Source organism: Podarcis gaigeae (assembly GCF_964106915.1).
Source record: "Podarcis gaigeae genome assembly, chromosome: 1".
NCBI lineage: Eukaryota > Metazoa > Chordata > Lepidosauria > Squamata > Lacertidae > Podarcis > Podarcis gaigeae.
Genome location: NC_139678.1, coordinates 80,354,584 through 80,372,961, shown reverse-complemented (window position 1 = coordinate 80,372,961; position 18,378 = coordinate 80,354,584). Strand labels below are relative to the sequence as shown.

The 18,378-nt window shown below is 44.7% G+C and overlaps 3 protein-coding genes across 8 annotated transcripts in view; 2 read left to right on the top strand and 1 right to left on the bottom strand.

Moving 5' to 3' along the window:
• MYRF (myelin regulatory factor) overlaps window positions 1-7,534 on the top strand; it is a 102,000-nt gene extending 94,466 nt beyond the window's left edge. For all 6 annotated transcript variants that reach the window (XM_083699001.1, XM_083699002.1, XM_083699003.1 and 3 more), the window contains 2 exons: window positions 1,155-1,229; window positions 1,492-7,534. In XM_083699001.1, the coding sequence (XP_083555127.1) occupies window positions 1,155-1,229; window positions 1,492-1,578 (162 nt within the window). In that variant the 3' untranslated portion in view covers window positions 1,579-7,534. The remainder of the gene's footprint in view (window positions 1-1,154; window positions 1,230-1,491) is intronic.
• Window positions 7,535-8,948: 1,414 nt separating this feature from the next.
• Window positions 8,949-12,260, bottom strand: TMEM258 (transmembrane protein 258). Its single transcript, XM_083728101.1, has 4 exons — window positions 12,036-12,260; window positions 11,526-11,635; window positions 10,477-10,624; window positions 8,949-9,091 (listed from the first exon to the last, which is right to left on the bottom strand). The coding sequence occupies exons 1-3, from the start codon at window positions 12,243-12,245 to the stop codon at window positions 10,498-10,500; spliced, it is 447 nt and encodes a 148-aa protein (XP_083584227.1). The 5' UTR covers window positions 12,246-12,260; the 3' UTR covers window positions 8,949-9,091; window positions 10,477-10,497.
• Window positions 12,261-12,281: 21 nt separating this feature from the next.
• FEN1 (flap structure-specific endonuclease 1) lies at window positions 12,282-16,706 on the top strand. The gene is made up of 2 exons (XM_083728095.1): window positions 12,282-12,435; window positions 15,114-16,706. The coding sequence occupies exon 2, from the start codon at window positions 15,172-15,174 to the stop codon at window positions 16,318-16,320; it is 1,149 nt and encodes a 382-aa protein (XP_083584221.1). The 5' UTR covers window positions 12,282-12,435; window positions 15,114-15,171; the 3' UTR covers window positions 16,321-16,706.
• Window positions 16,707-18,378: the final 1,672 nt, after the last annotated feature.

Below are 18,378 nucleotides of genomic sequence, written 5' to 3'. Positions count from 1 at the left end.
ATGTATAGCATTGTGCTGTAAAGGAGAGAGGTAGAAAGAGGCACACCTGTCAAGGTTGTATGTGAAGGCTTTCCTGGGAGATAAAAATGCATAAACATACATAAGTAAACCATCTTCATAACAGGTCATCATTGGCTTGTTCAGCTATTTAGTGCTTGGCATGTGGTCTACATTTTTAACCACATGTTTTTCAGAATAAGTGTTGTCTCTTATTTCAGAGCAAATCTGGGGCAAACGGCATTTGACCTTAAACTGCATGTTTCTGTCATGCCCTTGAGTGCAGGTCTTCACCTCCACCCAATTGCTGGCATGGGGAGCAAAGAACTGAAATAGCCCTACCGCTATGTAGAACCCTGATATAATAATAATAATAATAATAATAATAATAATAATAATAATAATAATAATAATATATTTATACCCCACCCATTGGGTGGCACTGTGGGTTAAACCACAGAGCCTAGGACTTGCCGATCAGAAGGTCGGCGGTTTGAATCCCCGCGACGGGGTGAGTTCCCGTTGCTCGGTCCCTGCTCCTGCCAACCTAGCAGTTTGAAAGCACGTCAAAGTGCAAGTAGATAAATAGGTACCACTCCGGCGGGAAGGTAAACGGTGTTTCCATGTGCTGCTCTGGTTCGCCAGAAGCAGCTTAGTCATGCTGGCCACGTGACCCGGAAGTTGTACACCAGCTCCCTCGGCCAATAAAGCGAGATGAGCGCCACAACCCCAGAGTCGGTCACGACTGGACCTGATGGTCAGGGGTCCCTTTACCTTTACCCCACCCATCTGGCTGAGTTTCCCAGATTACCACCATTCTTTGTGGAAAAAAGCCCACACAAGGGCAGAACTACACAGTTAAGGTCATATGTAGTTTGACCTTCACGGTTCAGTAAGCTGCATTTTCCAGTTCAGTAAGATCTTAATTCTGTGTATCCCCATCCCATATTCTCTGCCCACTCAAACCGTGGCTACAAGAGAGGCACAGCACCTGGCAGTGGTAGGTGGAGTACTGCATCTTGCTGCCTGTTTCTCTCACATCAATTTTCCACTACAAAGAGGGAACAGAGAGCACGGTGCATTAGCTCTCTCTCTAGCATAGGCAAGAGAAAGAGGTCGTTTTAATCCAGGTATGGTTTCTTTTGCCTCTTCCGTAGGGAGTAACATACCATTGGCCTGTGGTGATGATGCCGTTCCAGGAGTTCACCTATCACTTCCGATTTGCTAAACCTGTGAGTATAAGTACCTGCAATATCCTCTCCCAACCTAACAGCCTTTAGATTCATCCTTTAGAGCTGGGGGGGGGGCGGTAATATCAAAAGATGACCGAGTCAGAAAATTTAGTCAAACTCCCCTTACCCAAATATCTGAGTGTTTGCACCCAGACACAGGGCCTTGGAGATGCCTCTTGTTGTTGTTGGCTAACCTTTGTTCTTTTGTGACAGTTTCCAGTTCCCTTGAACCTTCTTTTTCTTCCTCCCAATCTCATCACAGGGCCAAGCAAACTGCAGTACTGCTGTGGAGCAGATGGGCTCTCTCTTCACTGACTATTACTTCCAATTCTACTGGCTGTGTGAGTGAGTCTCGGGAGCACCACTGCCCTTGGACTGGAACTGAAATGGGCCCACAAGGCTCATTAGACTGGATGTTCCCTCCTATGAGCCCCCAAGTCCTATCCTGTTGCCTCTGTCATCAGCTGGTGTGGTTCTCCCCCACCCCACCCTGCGGTGGAATATCAACATTAGAATGCCAAACAACTTTGGGGGAACGATGCCACTAGCAAGCAAAACATGGAAATACTGAGGCATCTTTTTCGCCCTTGACATGCCAGATGCTTGTCATTCAGTCCTCCAAAGGCCTTACTTGTTGTAGAGACATCGACATTCCTTCTTTTTCCTCATTTTTACACTGGATTTGAAAGTTCTACACTGGAGCCATGCCAGGGTTCAATGTCTTTGGGCACCTCAGAACTACAAAATACCGTTCAGCTGGGAAGAGATCTCAGCACCCAGAGAGCCAACGAAGCGGCTTTCTTAGACACTGGCGTTTCTCAATGATGACGCTGGGAGTCCTTCTCTAAAGCTGAAACACTGGAATTCTTTCTGTAAAAGGAATATTCTGCCTGGCTGTGTTTGCAAGTCATACACTGGAGTTTCTGACCTTCTGGCTGGCAGCTAGCCTCTTCTCTCTTTAACTTATGCTCTGCAGAAGTCCTGGTGACACTGGAACACACAAATGACCAGTCGTTTCAAACAGCAGCAACCAATGGAATTTGCCTCTGGCTTCCCCCCTCCCTCTCTCTCTCGCCATATAGTTACATTCCAGGGAGAGAAGACCTCAGTAACCTCACAAAAACAACTCTCAGGCAGGCTAGTTTTATTCCCAATGTGCCTTTTTTCAGGATTGGATAAATACGCTTCTGAAGAAGCAAGCTCAAATCTACTTGATGAAAGCAGTGTCTGAGCTTTGCCTCTGGACTGATATAATATGCATTGGCATCCTAGGGCTCCTCCCGAGGCCCATACATTCAGAGCAGCAAAAAATGCCTTTCAGCCCAACAAGCACATGGCACGGCCCTTGCTCAGCAGGAGACCATCCCTGAAGTTGAAGAGGGAGGCCAGCAGAAGAGATCTACCCTACACTAAACGTATATCCAGACTGAAAAGTGTTTTGATCCCCAAGGGGTCACTTGTCAGGCAACAAACAGAACATTTTTTTCACTCCAGACCTTAAGCCTCCTTGGCATTCTTAAGAATATTTTGGGTGTATTTTGGGTAACTTACTGTTACAAGGTGTTAACTTGCTAAACCACTGATCTTTCCCCCTCCCCCTCCACACAAGATCAGCTTGTTTGATTATTGATCCACTTGTCTCTCATAGGAAACCAAAGCAGGCTGTCACTGGGCACCAGCCTGCGCCCCCATTTTGAATCGGGGAAGCGCAAGGAGTTAAGACAAATGCACAAGCACAACCATCCAGCGTTTCAGGCCTTTAACTTCCATTCAGAGGAAGGAAGGACAGGCCAACTCAGTCAAGCTCTGTTTTTGTTTTTTGTAAAACGGGTTATTTAGATTTCTGTGCAAGAGTGTGAACAGCAACTTAGGGAAGATGAGAGGACAGGGATGCGAAAGATAAGAAGCAAAATGGTTAGCTGCTAGGACTGCTCATATATTCTGAATCAGGTTATCAATCTGCAAATCCACAGATATAAACATACTTGCCTTTGGTTTAATTCTAATGGCCAAGCACTGATGGTTTTTAAATCACATTATTGTAAACTGAAAGGAACAACTGTGTTAAGGTAGGAATCCACTTTATGATGGTGGCTGGGTTTATCTCTGTGTTGGTGAAATGTGTATTGGTGCCTGCATTCCTGGATGGATCTGCCATTTTATTAGTAGTAATGAAATTGCCCAGGTAAGCAGGCCCGCCCGCCCCCATCCCCAGTTATCACCAATTTCACATTTGCTGCTCTCAGCTCATATTACAGATTTAATAGTCAACCCCTTTGCCCAGAGAACTCTGGAAACCATAGTTCTGCTTGGGGAGTTCTCACATAAATTTTTCAGCACCCCCAGTAAGCTATGATTCACAGGATTCTTTGAAGGGAGCTGGAACAGTAAAAGTGGCATAAAAGTAATAAAAATGTGTAGATAATGTCTGCAGTGTCTGTTGGCGGCCCAGTGACGGTTGCCACTTTTCCTTACAATGCTGCCCATTCCATGAATGGGCATAAGGGGAAATGGCACCTGGCACTGAGGAACTACCATTCATTAGAAGCAGCCGAGAGGGGCACACAGGCATGGGCTGGGGAAGATATTGGAGACCCAGCAGAACAAGGGCACTGATAGCATCTGATAATGGCTGCGGGCTGTCTTCGCAAGGAACAAGGATATGAGAAATGTAGTTGCAATTGCTAGTGCTCACCACCAGGTGGCACCATTGCTGAACAGAGGGGAAACAAACAGGCACAATAAGAGACTTGGAGTTAGGTCCCCCTTATTAACGTCTCATTTTGCCCCATCAGTCAGACTGGGTCATGTAATTTGTTAGTGTCATTTAGTGCAGCCAAGGAGGGGTTTCCTCCCTAGTGAAAGAAGTGCAGAAATCTGTTTCGTAGCAATTCTATACTCTTACCTCTCCAGTAAATCCCGTTGAATTTGTTGGGACTTACTTCTGGGTAGAGGGGTGTAGGTTTGCACTGTTACTCAATGTTACTTGTGAAAATGTTCTTGCATTGAATGCCAGTAATGCAAAACTGGTTGAAATCTCCCTTGTGAAACAGCCTGTTACTGACAAGCAAGCACTCTTGCTTCTCCTTACAGCCCCTGCTTCTCTCTCCCCCTCCTATGTTCCTCCTAAACAGATCTGTAGTATCTGGGAGCCCCATTTGAAGACCCTTAGAATTACCACTTCTGTGGGTTCCCCCCACCCACCCACCCTTTCCTCTGCCCCTGCCGCAACTCCAACACATGTCTGGTAGAGCCAACGCGGACGGGGTGGAAAGGGCGATCTTAACCTAAGCTTCATTGAATTGCTGTGGAGTCTTAGTCTGCAACACATCTACACACCACCCTCCCAGGATAGAGGATATTGCCTTTTTCTTCTTAGGTAAGACACACACACAAAAAAAACCCCTGAGCTATGGGGAGATCTCATTATCCTTCACAAACCTTTGGGGGATCATTGTAATGAGCCAGTGTCAGTGACCGGTATAAGATTTGTTAGAGGAAATGCTTGAGAAAGCTTTGCCCTGCCTACCTGCCACCTGATGGGATTCACTTTAACAAAAGCTACCCCTTGGCCTTCTCTCCCGTCAAGACACACTCCTTGCTGGCCTCGCTTCACAAGTGTTTCTGCCAGGTTGGACTGTGTACTTGAGCTCTAATAATGCATCTATAATAATAATTTATTATTTATACCCTGCCCATGTGGCTGGGTTTCCCCAGCCACTCTGGGCAGCTCCCAACAAATTAAAAACAGAATAAAACATCAAACATTAAAAACTTCCCTAAGCAGGGCTGCCTTCAGAGGTCTTCTAAAAGTCAGATAGTTGTTTATTTCCTTGACATCTGGTGGGAGGGCATTCCACAGGGTGGGCACCACCACTAAGAAGGCCCTGTGCCTGGTTCCCTGTAACCTCATATCTCGCAGTGAGGGAACCGCCAGAAAGCCCAAGGAGCTGGACCTCAGTATCTAGGCTGAACATTGCGGATGGAGACTCTCCTTCAGGTATCTTGCTTAGCTGGCTGGAAGATAGAGAGGTGTCTGAGTATATATGGAAATTAGCCTACTGTACAAATGAGATCTGCATTGACAGTCATTGCTCTGCTCACTTTTGCATCTGGCCCTGCCTACCATTGGCACATGGCCCACAGAAGTTAATGCAGGCTGAAAAGCCATTCCCCACTTCTGCCTTAATCTCTCCCAAGATTAACTGACAAAGGCATGTGAGACAGGAGGCTTATATAGGACAACATTTGTTTACCATATGAAAGTACTGTACCTGCAGGGTTATGCAGATACTTCACAGAGACAATGGTGCTACCCAGCTAAATCCACCACAATCTTCTAGTGCTGTTCCTATTGGTCCATGCCTGCTGAGTTATTTGTCGGGGGTCTTTCTTACTTTGTCCACAAAGCATGTGCTTTGATCATCCATGGAGGTTCAGTACCAAAAGACTCTTCACCATGCAGGCATCCAGCAGTGCCCCCAGCTAGAGCACAGTTGTTCTTGAGCACGATCGGAGTGTCAAAAAAATGTACTTGGCCATGGACAATATTCAGATAATTCTTCTCAACTTGGTATTAGAAAGTCAGGATCTTGCAGGGGCTGGCAACGCTCCAATTTTCCAGCAACAAGAGGCTGCTCTTCCTCTCCGTGTTCTGTGGCCCATGTGCCAATTGCCTGTTTTTTCCTTGTAGGCTGATTTTTTGATTTTTTTTTTTTTAACTCCAGCAGAATGGGAGCCAAAATGGAGCCTCTCCTCCCATCACACTTCCCAGCAAAGGGAGAATCTGGTGCTCCACTGGAGGTGCTTGTGCCGGAGCTCCTCCCTGTATCACCAACCCAAACGGTGTGGGGAGGAGCTGCAGAACAAACATGGCCTTTGGGGCTTCCTAGGACACTCCAGCAGTGGGAAGAAACCACCCTGCAAGAAGCAGCTCATAGAGGAGGAAGGATCTGTTGCTTAATGACTGAGAGGCATCTTAGGCCTGGTGGCTCACTGTTTTGGTGCTCTCCTCCTGAGCAGCAGCAGGAGGCTTATGCAGACTCCTTTCTACAGACCAGCAATAAGAAGTCTTTAGACTAGTGGTTAAGAAACCGCTGGGTTAAAAACAATCTGGTGAGGACATTCACATTTTGACCGGACTATCCCCTTACCCACTCCTCAGTGCATTAAATGTATAAAACCATTCATCCACAGTTTGTTACCGATCAAGATCAGGGTGAGGGCAGCAGGGACACGGTGACATCAGAAGTAAATTAACCAATCACTTTCTTCTTCTCCTGGTCTTATCAGGTGGCATTGGAGAGAAGGGCTGTGTATGTGTCAAATATTTTCACTGGTACATTCACATCCGTGCTGAGAATCCGATATGCATAATCCTTTGTAACAGTAGCACTCTTTACATTACAGTTTTAATGGTTTTATTGTTTAAAACTGCTACAACTACTTACTTTTATCGATATAGCACTTTTTTTTTTAATCCCAAAGTGCTTCACAGTATTGGGGTGGGCAAGGGGACTACCAGCATTAAAGAGTAGGAGTTCTATAGCAAGGTGTTACCTGCCTATGTTTGAACTGGTATCATAGACAGCACCTGGACTGGCCAGCTCAGCATCTTCATGCTACTCGCCTGTCTCGGGAAATGTTTTCCCTACCTGCACCAATTACATACTCTCCCCAAATAGAAGGATGATTAACAACTGGGTGTTTTCCTGCATCTGATGGAGGGAGCTCTTCCGGTGCTTCTGACCTAGGAGGAAATTCTTCTTCCTTAGAACCGGAACATGAAGCCATATCTCTCTAGCCATTTGGGGAGCCAAGAATAAAATCAAGGGTGGATATGGAGCCAACTTTTAAAGTCTGGCTGTTTCAAGGGGCTGGGAATGAGTTCTCCAAGGAAAATTCATAAGCCTTTTGTCTTTTTGTTGTTGTTTAAAGAAAAAGCTCAAAGCCTGTAAATAAAAGTTTTGTGCCACCACTGTGAGCCTTAAGGAAGATAAAGCACTAATTTGTTTTGTTTTAAATGTTGCTATCACAGCTTTAATCACTGTATATTGCCCTCAATTTCAGAGTCATATCTGTAGTACGTACTATATTAATGAAGTTTTATTGTTATTTTGCTTTGGTGGAGGATATGTGTGGTTGCTTTTCCCCCTACCATCTGCTTTTCTGATCTGTATTTATATTTTGTTTTGGAGTGCTGGTGCCCAGAACTCCTCTACTTCTTGTTTTGCTTACCTAGACCTTTTATTCATAAGAAATGTACCTATAAAAATAAATATATAAGTATACTACTGTGTATCCAAGATTGGCTCATGGCTTCTTCCTCCATCTCACAGAACTGAATTATTACAAGTAATGTTATGGTAGGGGCTCTAAGTTTTTTGTGGGTAAAAAGAGAATTTCTGAAGCAAGAAGTGCATTTGTACTACCAGAGTAATTTTTATTTTTAAAGCCTGTTGCCAGCTCTTGTAGTTTAAAGGTAGCTCAGAGTCAGTGATGTCCTCAAGTCAGCTTGTTATTTTAGCCTTTGCAGTTTAATGCAATGCAGTAAAAGGAACTGACATCTCTAAAGATTATTCTTTAAACCACAATCTGAGAGGAAAAATCAATATGGAGACAAAACAGTAAGTAGTAGGGAGAAGATGATTTATCTATCTGTATTATACACACACACACACACACACACACACTCACTCCACTTTGCACAATTGTATAGACATTACTCATGACACAGACATCTTTATTTAACGGGCTTTCCCCTTAAGCTGAAGAGCCCCAAATATTGTGGCCTGCCCTTTTCTGCATGTTGATCCAGAAGTGGAGCATCTCAGCTCTAGTGCCTACCACAGCTGTGATCCTATGTGCCTTTTTTAATCAGAAATACGTCCCACTGCATTCAGTGGGACTTACTCTGAAATGAGTTTATTTACCTACATGGGAATATGTCCCACTGAACTAAGTAGGATTTACAGTACTTCTGAGTCCATTGGCTCTCTCTCAGTAAAGAACAGAAAGAAGGGAAGAAAAATGAGTGTGGATGCTTTGTGTAGTAAAAGGTAAATGTAAAGAACCTCTGGACAGTTAAGTCCAGTCAAAGGTGTCTATGGGGTGCAGCACTTATCTTCAGGCCGAAGGAGCCAAAGTTTGTCCACAGACAGCTTTCCGGGTCATGTATGACTAAATCACTTCTGGCGCAATGGAACACCATGGCAAGTGCCAGAGCGCATGGAAACACCGTTTACCTTCCCACCACAGTGGTACTTATTTATCTACTTGCACTGGTGTGTTTTTGAACTGTTAGGCCGGCAGAAGCTGGGACAGAGCAACAAGAGCTCAGCAAGCCCAAGAGGCTCAGTGGTTCAGACCACAGCACCAACTGCTCCCCTTTCTGTTTGGTATCCAGCATACTGTGTGTGCAAAAGAAAAAGTTCATTTGTGCTTAAAGGTGGGTTTGAAAGCCTGCTCACAGCAGTGGAAAGTCTGATATGTCAACATTTACAGTCTCATGAAATTCTGACTGTTGTCACAATTGCTTATTTCTTAAAAGTTGAGATAAAATATTCCTTCAGGCATATGCTTACTATGTGTCCCCTATATCCATCCTATTCAAAGAGCAATTTCTGTTGCTTTGTACCTTCTCTCCTGTAGCGGGTGTAGGCCTATGGGTCTTCATATACAGCAGAAAAGTGCACCCAAAGAACAAAGAAGAACACAAACTTCAGCTCATCACAGAGTCAGCTTTATTGGTCCGATGTTGCGACCCTGGGCTATAACCATATATCAAGATTATGCAGACCCAAGCTGCAAAGAGCTGCATTACGTACAAAAATAAAAAAGAGCTTCAGTAAGGCTGCTGGAACCTGAAAGGAAAAACAACAAATGGATCAAACTATTTTCTGAAGTACCCAGGCTATTATAGTTTTCTATATTGCTGTCCGAAACGGAAACATACAAGCAGGGGAGCCAAACAAGGCCTTGACAATTAGAGGGGTTTCTATGCTCTATGTGCCTGGGAAGTTGTCCTCATAATTTGTGCCTTTCATTCTTGCTTTTTAAATTTAGATTGTTGTGACTAACGGCAAGGGGCAGACAAATGCAACTACCTGATACAAAACTGCTCACTATTGCACATGTTGCAGTTCGAAGAGCACTAAGAGAGAGAGGCTCAGCAACTGTATTTTACTGTGCAGATGCCGATAGGTTCACATCATTTTTATACCTGCTACATCCTTTGTGAAGTAGTTGCAATATGCTACACAAGGCTTTGTCTATATTCACAAGCATGCCTGGTAAAAACTCAGCTTCAGAAAAGCCAGAACTCTACACATTAAAATAGAACTATTAAATAAGCACCAGACAGCTTACTATATGGTGTGTGCACCCTATATCTATATCCTGCTCGGTGACCTGGGGAATACATTTTTCTATAATTTTTCCTCCCACAGAGAACTTTCCATTTCTAAACTTTCATTGTTTTGCAAGACAAATTAGTAACATGATTGTTGGACACAATACTAATCAAATTTGCAGTTTTAAAAAGTTGCAAAGCAGCTGCTTCTGGGAAGTATGAATGCACACATAATAATAGAGATCCCTAACATGTCTTTGGATTATTGCAGTCCTTTAGCCAGCCAAAGACAGGCTGAGGGGCCTTAAGAAGCAGTGTGGGTCTTACTGCACTGCCGGCATGGCAACATCTACCCACTGGATACTCCTGAGTAAAGCTCTGCCATAACAGATTTACAGCCAGCGATATTCTGGCAGTTGTGGGAAAAATAAGGCATTGGAGGTGGTGGTAGTAGCAATAGATCTGCAGAATCCAAAGCTCCCTCACTCCCCTGACATGCCTGCAAAATTGGCTCCACACTATCTAGCTCTGGGGCTGGCATAGCTATTTTTCCAACAGGAGGGGGAACTCCTCACCACCACCTGCCCTGCCCATAGCAGCGGTTGTTCTGCCAAAGAACCTGCCCCTGCCCAAAACATGTTTAGCCATGTTTAGTATCTCAAAAATTTCCATTGCCTTCATTTCTCCCCCTTACAATATAAATGATTGTATGGAAGTATGGAAGTCTTAAAATAGTTGCACATTTTCCAACAAAGTGAATACCAAACTGAAACTCTGAATGTTATTTCAATATAACATTTAAACCAAATTAACAATTCAATCCTAATATTTTCTGGGAAATTCCCTCAAATTTGTTCCAAAAAACTCTCATTGTGGAATCAGGTATTAATTTCTTACCTGAGAAAGCTCCTGACTTTGTTACACATAGATTCCAACCCATAGCAGTAAGAAGAGTACTCCAAAGCCCATAAAGAGTGAAGCAACCAGAGAGATGAGCAGTTCCTTGTAAATGTCCCGGGTGTACTTGGTCGAGGTCACTTCATATCTGAAATACTAGTTAAAGTAGTAAACCAGAGACTGAAGAGTGGAGAAAGCCCCAGCAATACACAATGAAAAACCAACACTTTTGCAAAAGGTCATGACATTTTTGTTTAACAGGGTTGTCATCCTCTCAGCTGCCCCAGCATGCAAAAATTAAGCAAGAAAACATAACAGAAAAAAATTCTTGTTTAATTGCAGTGTGACAAACTGCATACAAGGAATAAAATTAATTAAATGAAATTTCAGGAAAAAGATAGCAACTATCCCACAGCATCAGGAACAGTATCAAAGAAAGATCTGATGCCATTAAACATCAGTCACCAAAATTAGAAGACACTAAATGAAAGAGTTTCCCAGTCCAGACACTAAAATAGGCTCTTTTTTGTGCAACATGGAAATGCCCTTAAGACAATCACCTGGTGCCAATTTTGCTTTCAGTCTGCTGCCAGACACAGGCATTTTTATTTGTCTGAACTTTTAAGAAGCAATAGTAACTTACTGCATAATATTTATAAATCTTTTGCTTAATATTTATGCTGACTTTCTACTCCCCTTCATTTGCTTATATGCATCTTATTACCCTTATGGTACATCATCATAATCGTTTTGCTAAATGAAGGCCTGAAAATAATTTAAAACAGTAATGCAGAACCAGCTGCACCCTAGATGCTGTTGGTCACCATCAGCCTCAACCAGCATGGCGAATGGTAAGGGATGGTGGGAGTTTTGTAGTCCAGCAACATATGCTGAGACAGCTTTCCCCACCCTTTTAAAAATAAGCAAAGGTACAAGCACCTCCCACAGATCTCATTAAAGCTAACCCCACAACCCTGTGGGCAACTGAAATGTGTCTGGTGCAGGCCTCTGGACACTCAGCAGAGCCACTCTGGGCTGGAAGAGGATACACAAAGAACCAGGCGGTGAAGAACATGCCGATGGCCAGCAGGACCACTGTGAGGTGTGGAAACACAGCCGGGTTCACCGGACTGGTGTATCTGCTCATTGTCTCCAGCTCCTGAAATTGAAAGAAAGAAGGAGAGAAGTGAAATAACATATTGTCACCAGTATTTATAGCACGCACACAGATAAAGAACCTGCGTTGGCCTCCATCTCCCACCAGCCCCTTCCAGCATGGCTAAAGGGCCGGGAATGATGGGAGATGGAGTCTATCGAAACACCTGGAGGGTAACAGGTTCCCCAACCCCGATTTTAAGGAGATATCTCGGCGAGGAAACAGATGAGGTGGTAACAGAAACACCATTTATTTCTCCCTCCCTCCCTCTCTGCTGCATTGAAACCGGGCCATTTGCGCCCGCCGACCGCCCCTGCTTGGCTCTCTCGGGATAACCGAGCAGACGCAGCACCGGGAAGGCGCGCAAAGGGGCGGCTCCGCTCCGGCCGGCCCGCTCCCTCACCATGGCTCTGTCCGGCGATTCCCGTGGCTTCTCCTCACAGGTGGCGGAAGGACACGTCTCTTCTTCCGGCGCAGGCTCAGCCCTTTCCCTGCCGGAAGTACGAGTGTCATCTCCCCCCCCCTCCGGACGAAGAAGGAGGAGGGATAGAGGCCTCACGCATGCACGGCCTGCTGGGAATTGTGGTCCGTTCAGACCTCTGAAGCGGGCCATCAGGAAAAGCCGGTGAGCGCGTGGACTACGTTTCCCAGAAGCCAACAGGCGTCTCGCCCGCCCTGCCTTCTTTGATGCTCTGAGCGCGGGATTCAGAAGGCGCCAAAAGGGAGGCGCTGATTGGCTTAGGCGAGTCCTCAGCCGGCTCTTCCGTCGCGCGTGGCTGCGAGGGAGCAGGTGGCAGTGGAAGGTACCCCAAATACCAGCCCCTCGCGCGTTCTGCGTGGCTGGGAGGGGGGAGGTGGCGGAGGAAAGGGCCGGCTGGGTGGGAGGGAGCCGCGTTCCCCCTTCGCCCTGCCACGGCCCCTGGCAGAAACCTGCCCCGCAGGCGTGGAAGGAAGGGCGAAGGCGGGAGATTGATGCAGCAGCCCCATTACATTCAGTGCGGGACAGCTGGGCGGGCGGCGTAGGCCGGCTCTCAGGGTCCACTCGGAGGTCAGTCCCACGGAGTTCAGGTCTCGGGAGACAGTGGAAGAGTGCGCTGTCGGGGGTGAAGTCAAGCCCTTGGAGGAGAGTTACAGCGCCAGCTTAGACCTATATGGGGGGGATACGTTGCTGTATTTTAATACAGTGGTACCTCGGGTTACATACGCTTCAGGTTACAGACTCCGCTAACCCAGAAATAGTGCTTCAGGTTAAGAACTTTGCTTCAGGATGAGAACAGAAATCGTGCTCCGGCGACGCAGCTGCAGCAGGAGGCCCCATTAGCTAAAGTGGTGCTTCAGGTTAAGAACAGTTTCAGGTTAAGAACGGACCACCGGAACGAATTAAGTACTTAACCCAAGGTACCACTGTATTGTGTTGGAAGCTGCCCAGAGTGGCTGGGGAAACCCAGCCAGCTGGGCAGGGTATAAATAAGAAATTATTATTATTATTATTATTATTATTATTATTATTATTATTATACATGTATTGTTGCAGCTGGGACATATGAAGCGGGCAGGGGTTGAACTGCTTTAATGCCCATTGGAAATAATAGGGACCATGATGCCAGTTGAACCGTGATGTGACTCCATTCAATTAAAGCAAGAGATGGATCCAGAGAGAGATTTTTTTTTTAAAAAAATATTTTTTATTAAGTTTTCCATTTAACAATCCAATCATATCACATTAATTATTACAAATTATACCAATACATATCATAAAGTCCAAATATTTTGCCAAATTATAATTTTTTGTTGGGGATTCCCATGCTTCGAGTTCAGTAAGGGTCCAGTCATCTCATATTTCTGATCTTTTAGTGTTTACCAGTCCCATCTTTCAATCTTCTTGTTGTTATCCTTTTTCTTCTTACTAGTCTCTGAGTTGTTTCCACAGGCGAGTTAAAGTAAGCAATATTATGCTTCTGTGTGAACTTTGTAAGGCTCTCCCTTTTTAAAAAAAAGCTGGTAAGTCTTTTGTTTGCAATAAATTCTCACACACTGATCCAAAAGTCCTCCTCGGGTGGCAGACACCATCATTCTCAGTTCCGATGAAATAAAATCTAGGCGTTTGCTCATCAATTTTCCCAGACAGGTTGCATCATAAATTAGACTTTCCAGAGAAGATTTCGCCAAGTCAAACTTAGAATACAAACATGATAACAGAGTAATGGCTCGCCTCCCCCTGTGCCTATTAATCTCGCAACCTAGTCTGTCTCATAATGGCGGATCCCGGTTAAAAACTGCGTCACAAGGGAGCCCTTTATTTTCTTTCCAGATCTTTCAAAAAACAAAGGCTTTAGTTGAGATTTTTGTTTCCACACAGTTTATTTTCCAATCTCACTTGTTATAAGTCGTATGACGGTTCTTCTAGGGAAGGGATTGTTAGGTAATATTGTAATAAAAAAAGGAAAAGCCCCCCCCCTTTCCGTTCCGTTTCAACATACCGGCATAGATGTTATTCTTTGATGTTATCTTCTGTCCAGTCCATTCCATCACTCTTAACTTCTCAGTGGCAGGTTTAATTAGCAGCTAACATACCCTTTTCTTCACTCGAAGCATGTGCAATAACTTTTTATATCCAATTTTTTATCTTAAGTAATGCAGCTAGAGTCGCTCCCAGAGACAGTGTCCGGGAGATCCGAACTCACATGAGGGCTTTCCGCCCAGTGCCCTCACCCCCTCCTTCTTTCGAACTTGGGGGTGATTTATGGGCAACCGCGGACTAGGCTGCATCTTCCCTTCCACCGGGAAGAATTTGGGAGGCTGATTTACTCCCATCTTCAGCCCCTTAATTACCTTGTGTGCGCTGGAGCGATGGTATTGTCGGCCATCTTCCAAGGTGCCCCTAGCGCCCCCCCCCCCGGATCCTAAGAGAGAATTAGATGTGTTGCAGCAATAGGTCACATTAACAGTGGGCGGGAAGAAATAATGGAGAATAGCAATGACAGACCCTGGACCTTTAATTCTAGTCCCAGATACAGTCAGTCATTCCAGTCCCAGGTTTCATTCCTCAGTTGATGTGATGTACCTCTGTGTCCCATTTGGTTTCCATGGGGTTCTATGGCAGAATAAGGGTGGCATATGAATGTAATTTACATTCCTTTGAGAGGAAGAGCAAGATATAAATTGGAAAAAAGAATAAATTCCTTACCTTATTTGTAATTTGCACTTCTTTCTCTGGAGTCTGTACAAAATTGATTAGTGAGCATAGTTTTTGTAACCTATTTATAGTGTATTTATAGTTTATTACAATTTTGCTGTATGTTGCCTTGAGGTTTCAGTGTAAAGCAATAAATAAGTTGTTGTTGTTGTTGTTCATCAAAATAATAACCACTACATGGTAATTTAGATTGGTAGGAAAAATTATACCTTGATCCAACAGCTGAACATTTTGCCTTCTTGTCATTTTAAATCATCAGTTCACACCTTCTGTTTTACTTTCTAGGTTTCTCCCGTGTTGTATCATCACAGAAGCAGACTGCAACTGGAGCTGAGTTACCAGGATGGGAATCCATGGTTTGGCCAAGCTGATTGCCGATATAGCTCCTGGTGCCATTCGAGAGAATGACATTAAGAGTTACTTTGGCCGGAAGGTGGCCATTGATGCGTCTATGAGTATTTACCAGTTCCTCATTGCTGTAAGGCAGGGAGCTGACATGCTGCAGAATGAAGAAGGCGAAACCACAAGCCACCTGATGGGGATGTTCTACCGCACTATCCGCATGGTGGAAAATGGCATCAAGCCTGTCTATGTCTTTGATGGCAAGCCCCCACAGTTGAAATCGGGGGAACTAGCCAAACGTACCGAGCGCCGAGCTGAAGCGGAGAAGCAGTTGCAAGAGGCCAAAGAGGCAGGTGAGGAGGAAAATGTAGAAAAGTTCAGCAAGAGGTTAGTGAAGGTGACCAAGCAGCACAACGATGAGTGCAAGAAGCTGCTGACCTTGATGGGCATCCCTTACGTTGACGCACCTGGCGAGGCTGAAGCTAGCTGTGCTGCACTGGTGAAAGCGAGCAAGGTCTATGCAGCTGCTACTGAGGATATGGATTGCTTGACCTTTGGTAGCCCTGTGCTGATGCGGCATCTTACAGCCAGTGAGGCAAAGAAGCTGCCGATTCAGGAATTCCACCTGAGCCGCATCCTTCAGGATTTGAGCCTCACGCAGAAGGAGTTTGTGGACCTTTGCATACTGCTGGGCTGCGACTACTGCGAGAGCATCCGCGGCATTGGGCCGAAGCGGGCCGTGGAGCTGATCAAGCAGCACAAGAGCATAGAAAAGATACTCCAGCAAATAGACGCCAAGAAGTATTCTGTGCCTGAGAACTGGCTGCACAAGGAGGCCCAGCTGCTCTTCCTGGAACCTGAAGTTGTCGACCCCGAAGCTGTGGATCTGAAGTGGAACGAACCAGATGAGGAAGAGCTGGTCAACTTCTTGTGCGGGGAGAAGCAGTTCAACGAAGAAAGAATACGCAACGGGGTCAAGAGGCTGAACAAGAGTCGCCAGGGCAGTACTCAGGGCCGATTAGATGACTTCTTTAAGGTTACTGGCTCCATCACTTCAGCCAAACGCAAAGAGCCAGAACCCAAGGGATCTGCCAGGAAGAAAGCCAGGGGCGGTGGTGCACTAACATCAAAGTTTAAAAGAGGGAAGTAAAATTATTTTCTAGAACTCTGTACCAGTTCCCTTCCACTGCAGATGCTTGGAGCAAAATATATTAAACTTCAATTGAGAGCTTTGTGGTAATGTACTCTGTAGTGCTCAAAATGTGAGAGTTATCGTCAGGCCTTGAGCTCAGCTTATACTGATGCATGGTGGGAGGGATACTGCTCTGACAAAACATATGACACTGCTAATTGCTGGCCAGAGATCCAGCCAGTCTGAAGGCTTGCCCTGCTTTCGAAGGACCCAGAGGGTGCTGCTCTTGCTGCCTTGAGTCCGGTGAACTCCATACATAGTATAGGTCCATCTTTGCTGGGAGTACCATGCTGAGGTGATTTTAGCTTTTGAATTGTATCTTCCAATAAATATTGATAACTAAATATTGATTACTACTTCTGTGTAAGCTTTTTAAAATGAAATTGGTGAGACTGAAATAGAGTTGCTAGAACTGTCTGCAGCACAACTCAAGAGTAGGTGGGCCATCAAGAGTTTGCTAAAGGGAGCTGTTCTACAACCTGGTCTGTAGTTTAATACTTGTCATATAGGATCTGGCTGCTACTCGCCTCAAACGGCATCTGTCTGGTTTTGACCCTCTTCAGTTATATTCAACATTGCACTAAGGAAATTACTCCACGGGGCAAGCAGAAATGCTTGTGCTGACGGAACAAACTCCCCTCTCCCCTTTCTGGGGGTTCTTCCAACTGTCTGGAGCAGATCTGGGGAGTTGGTGTTGCACTTGCCAGAATTGACTTCAGCGGCAGCAGCTGGATTTATTTTGATGTGCATTGTAGACGATATCTGTATGAAGGTTTTTTTATACCATAAATTTTCCCTCCAATTTTATTTACCACATGCTCATAAACACATACCACCAAAAAATGAAGCCACTTCTGTTTGGCCTTCAGATTAAGAAAACCAAATTGTAAAGTTCTGTTATCATTTTCCATATTTTAGGTTTATGTTAGTTTTAGCACCAGGGTGAAAGCTTTAAGGACCAATGTAGAAGCAATCCTGTCACTAGCACTTTTCTCTTTTAAGATTTGTAGTAACTATACAATAAAGCTCTCTTTTGATTATTTAATCTTCCTTTATAACAGACTGATATGAAAATAATATAATTGTGATAGTTTTGTTGATTTAAAGTAGCCAAGGTTTTGAGACAGTAGAAGCTAGAATTTTGTTTGGGTTCTGTTCATTGGGAATACAAATAGGCATATACAGCTGTCTAAACAGGATTGTGCCTTTGGCATGCCTTAAGACAGGCACAGGCAAACTCTGGGCCTTCAGATGTTTGGGACTACAATTCCCATCATCTCTGACCACTGGTCCTGTTAGCTAGGGATGACGGGAATTGTAGTCCCAAACATCTGGAGGGCTGGGGTTTGCCTATGCCTGCCTTAAGACATAGTACCTCCCATAAACTTTGGACCACAACTCCCATCAGCCCCAATTCAACGGGCAGAGATAATGGGAATGATAAACCAGAATATCTGTCTACTTCAGCTATAGTACTTTGACCTTTTTGCTTTAACAGCTAGCTGATGGGTTTGATTAAAAATTAGTTCATACCTTCATAACTCACATATGCATGATTATCATGAAAAGAAGGAAATATGACCTATACCCATATGTGGTTTCTGCAAATCACCCTCATTGTAAGTGATAGAAACAACATAGGAAACTGTTTTATACTGAGTTAGACCCCTGGTCCATCTAGCGCTGTACTGTCTACATGGAGTGGGAGCAACTCCAGGTTTTCTAGACAGGACATGCCCAGTTGTACCTGGCGATACCAAGAAATGAACCTGGGACTTTTATAGGTAAAAACAACCAACAATACATCAACATTCTTAAGGGGATAAGCCAAACTTTGTGGCCTGGTAGTTGTTCATTATGCAATATCAAGAAAGGGACACTGAGCCCACCTCTCCAGTGCACTAGAAACACATACATGGTAATTGGTGTGTAGTAGGTTTCCTATTGTGTAAACCAGGTGTTGAAAAAATGCATAAACCTTACAGCAGAGGTGCAGAACGTTTTTTGGACCAGGAG

Bases quoted from the DNA above. Each gene is read 5' to 3' on its own strand.
- TMEM258 (XM_083728101.1), bottom strand. From the start codon at position 12,245: ATGGCCCGCTTCAGAGGTCTGAACGGACCACAATTCCCAGCAGGCCGT. The intron at 11,636-12,035 runs GTGAGGGAGCGG...TTTCAATTTCAG, and splicing joins AATCGCCGGACAGAGCCATG to GAGCTGGAGACAATGAGCAG. The intron at 10,625-11,525 runs GTATCCTCTTCC...CTAGTATTTCAG, and splicing joins TTCACCGCCTGGTTCTTTGT to ATATGAAGTGACCTCGACCA.
- FEN1 (XM_083728095.1), top strand. From the start codon at position 15,172: ATGGGAATCCATGGTTTGGCCAAGCTGATTGCCGATATAGCTCCTGGT.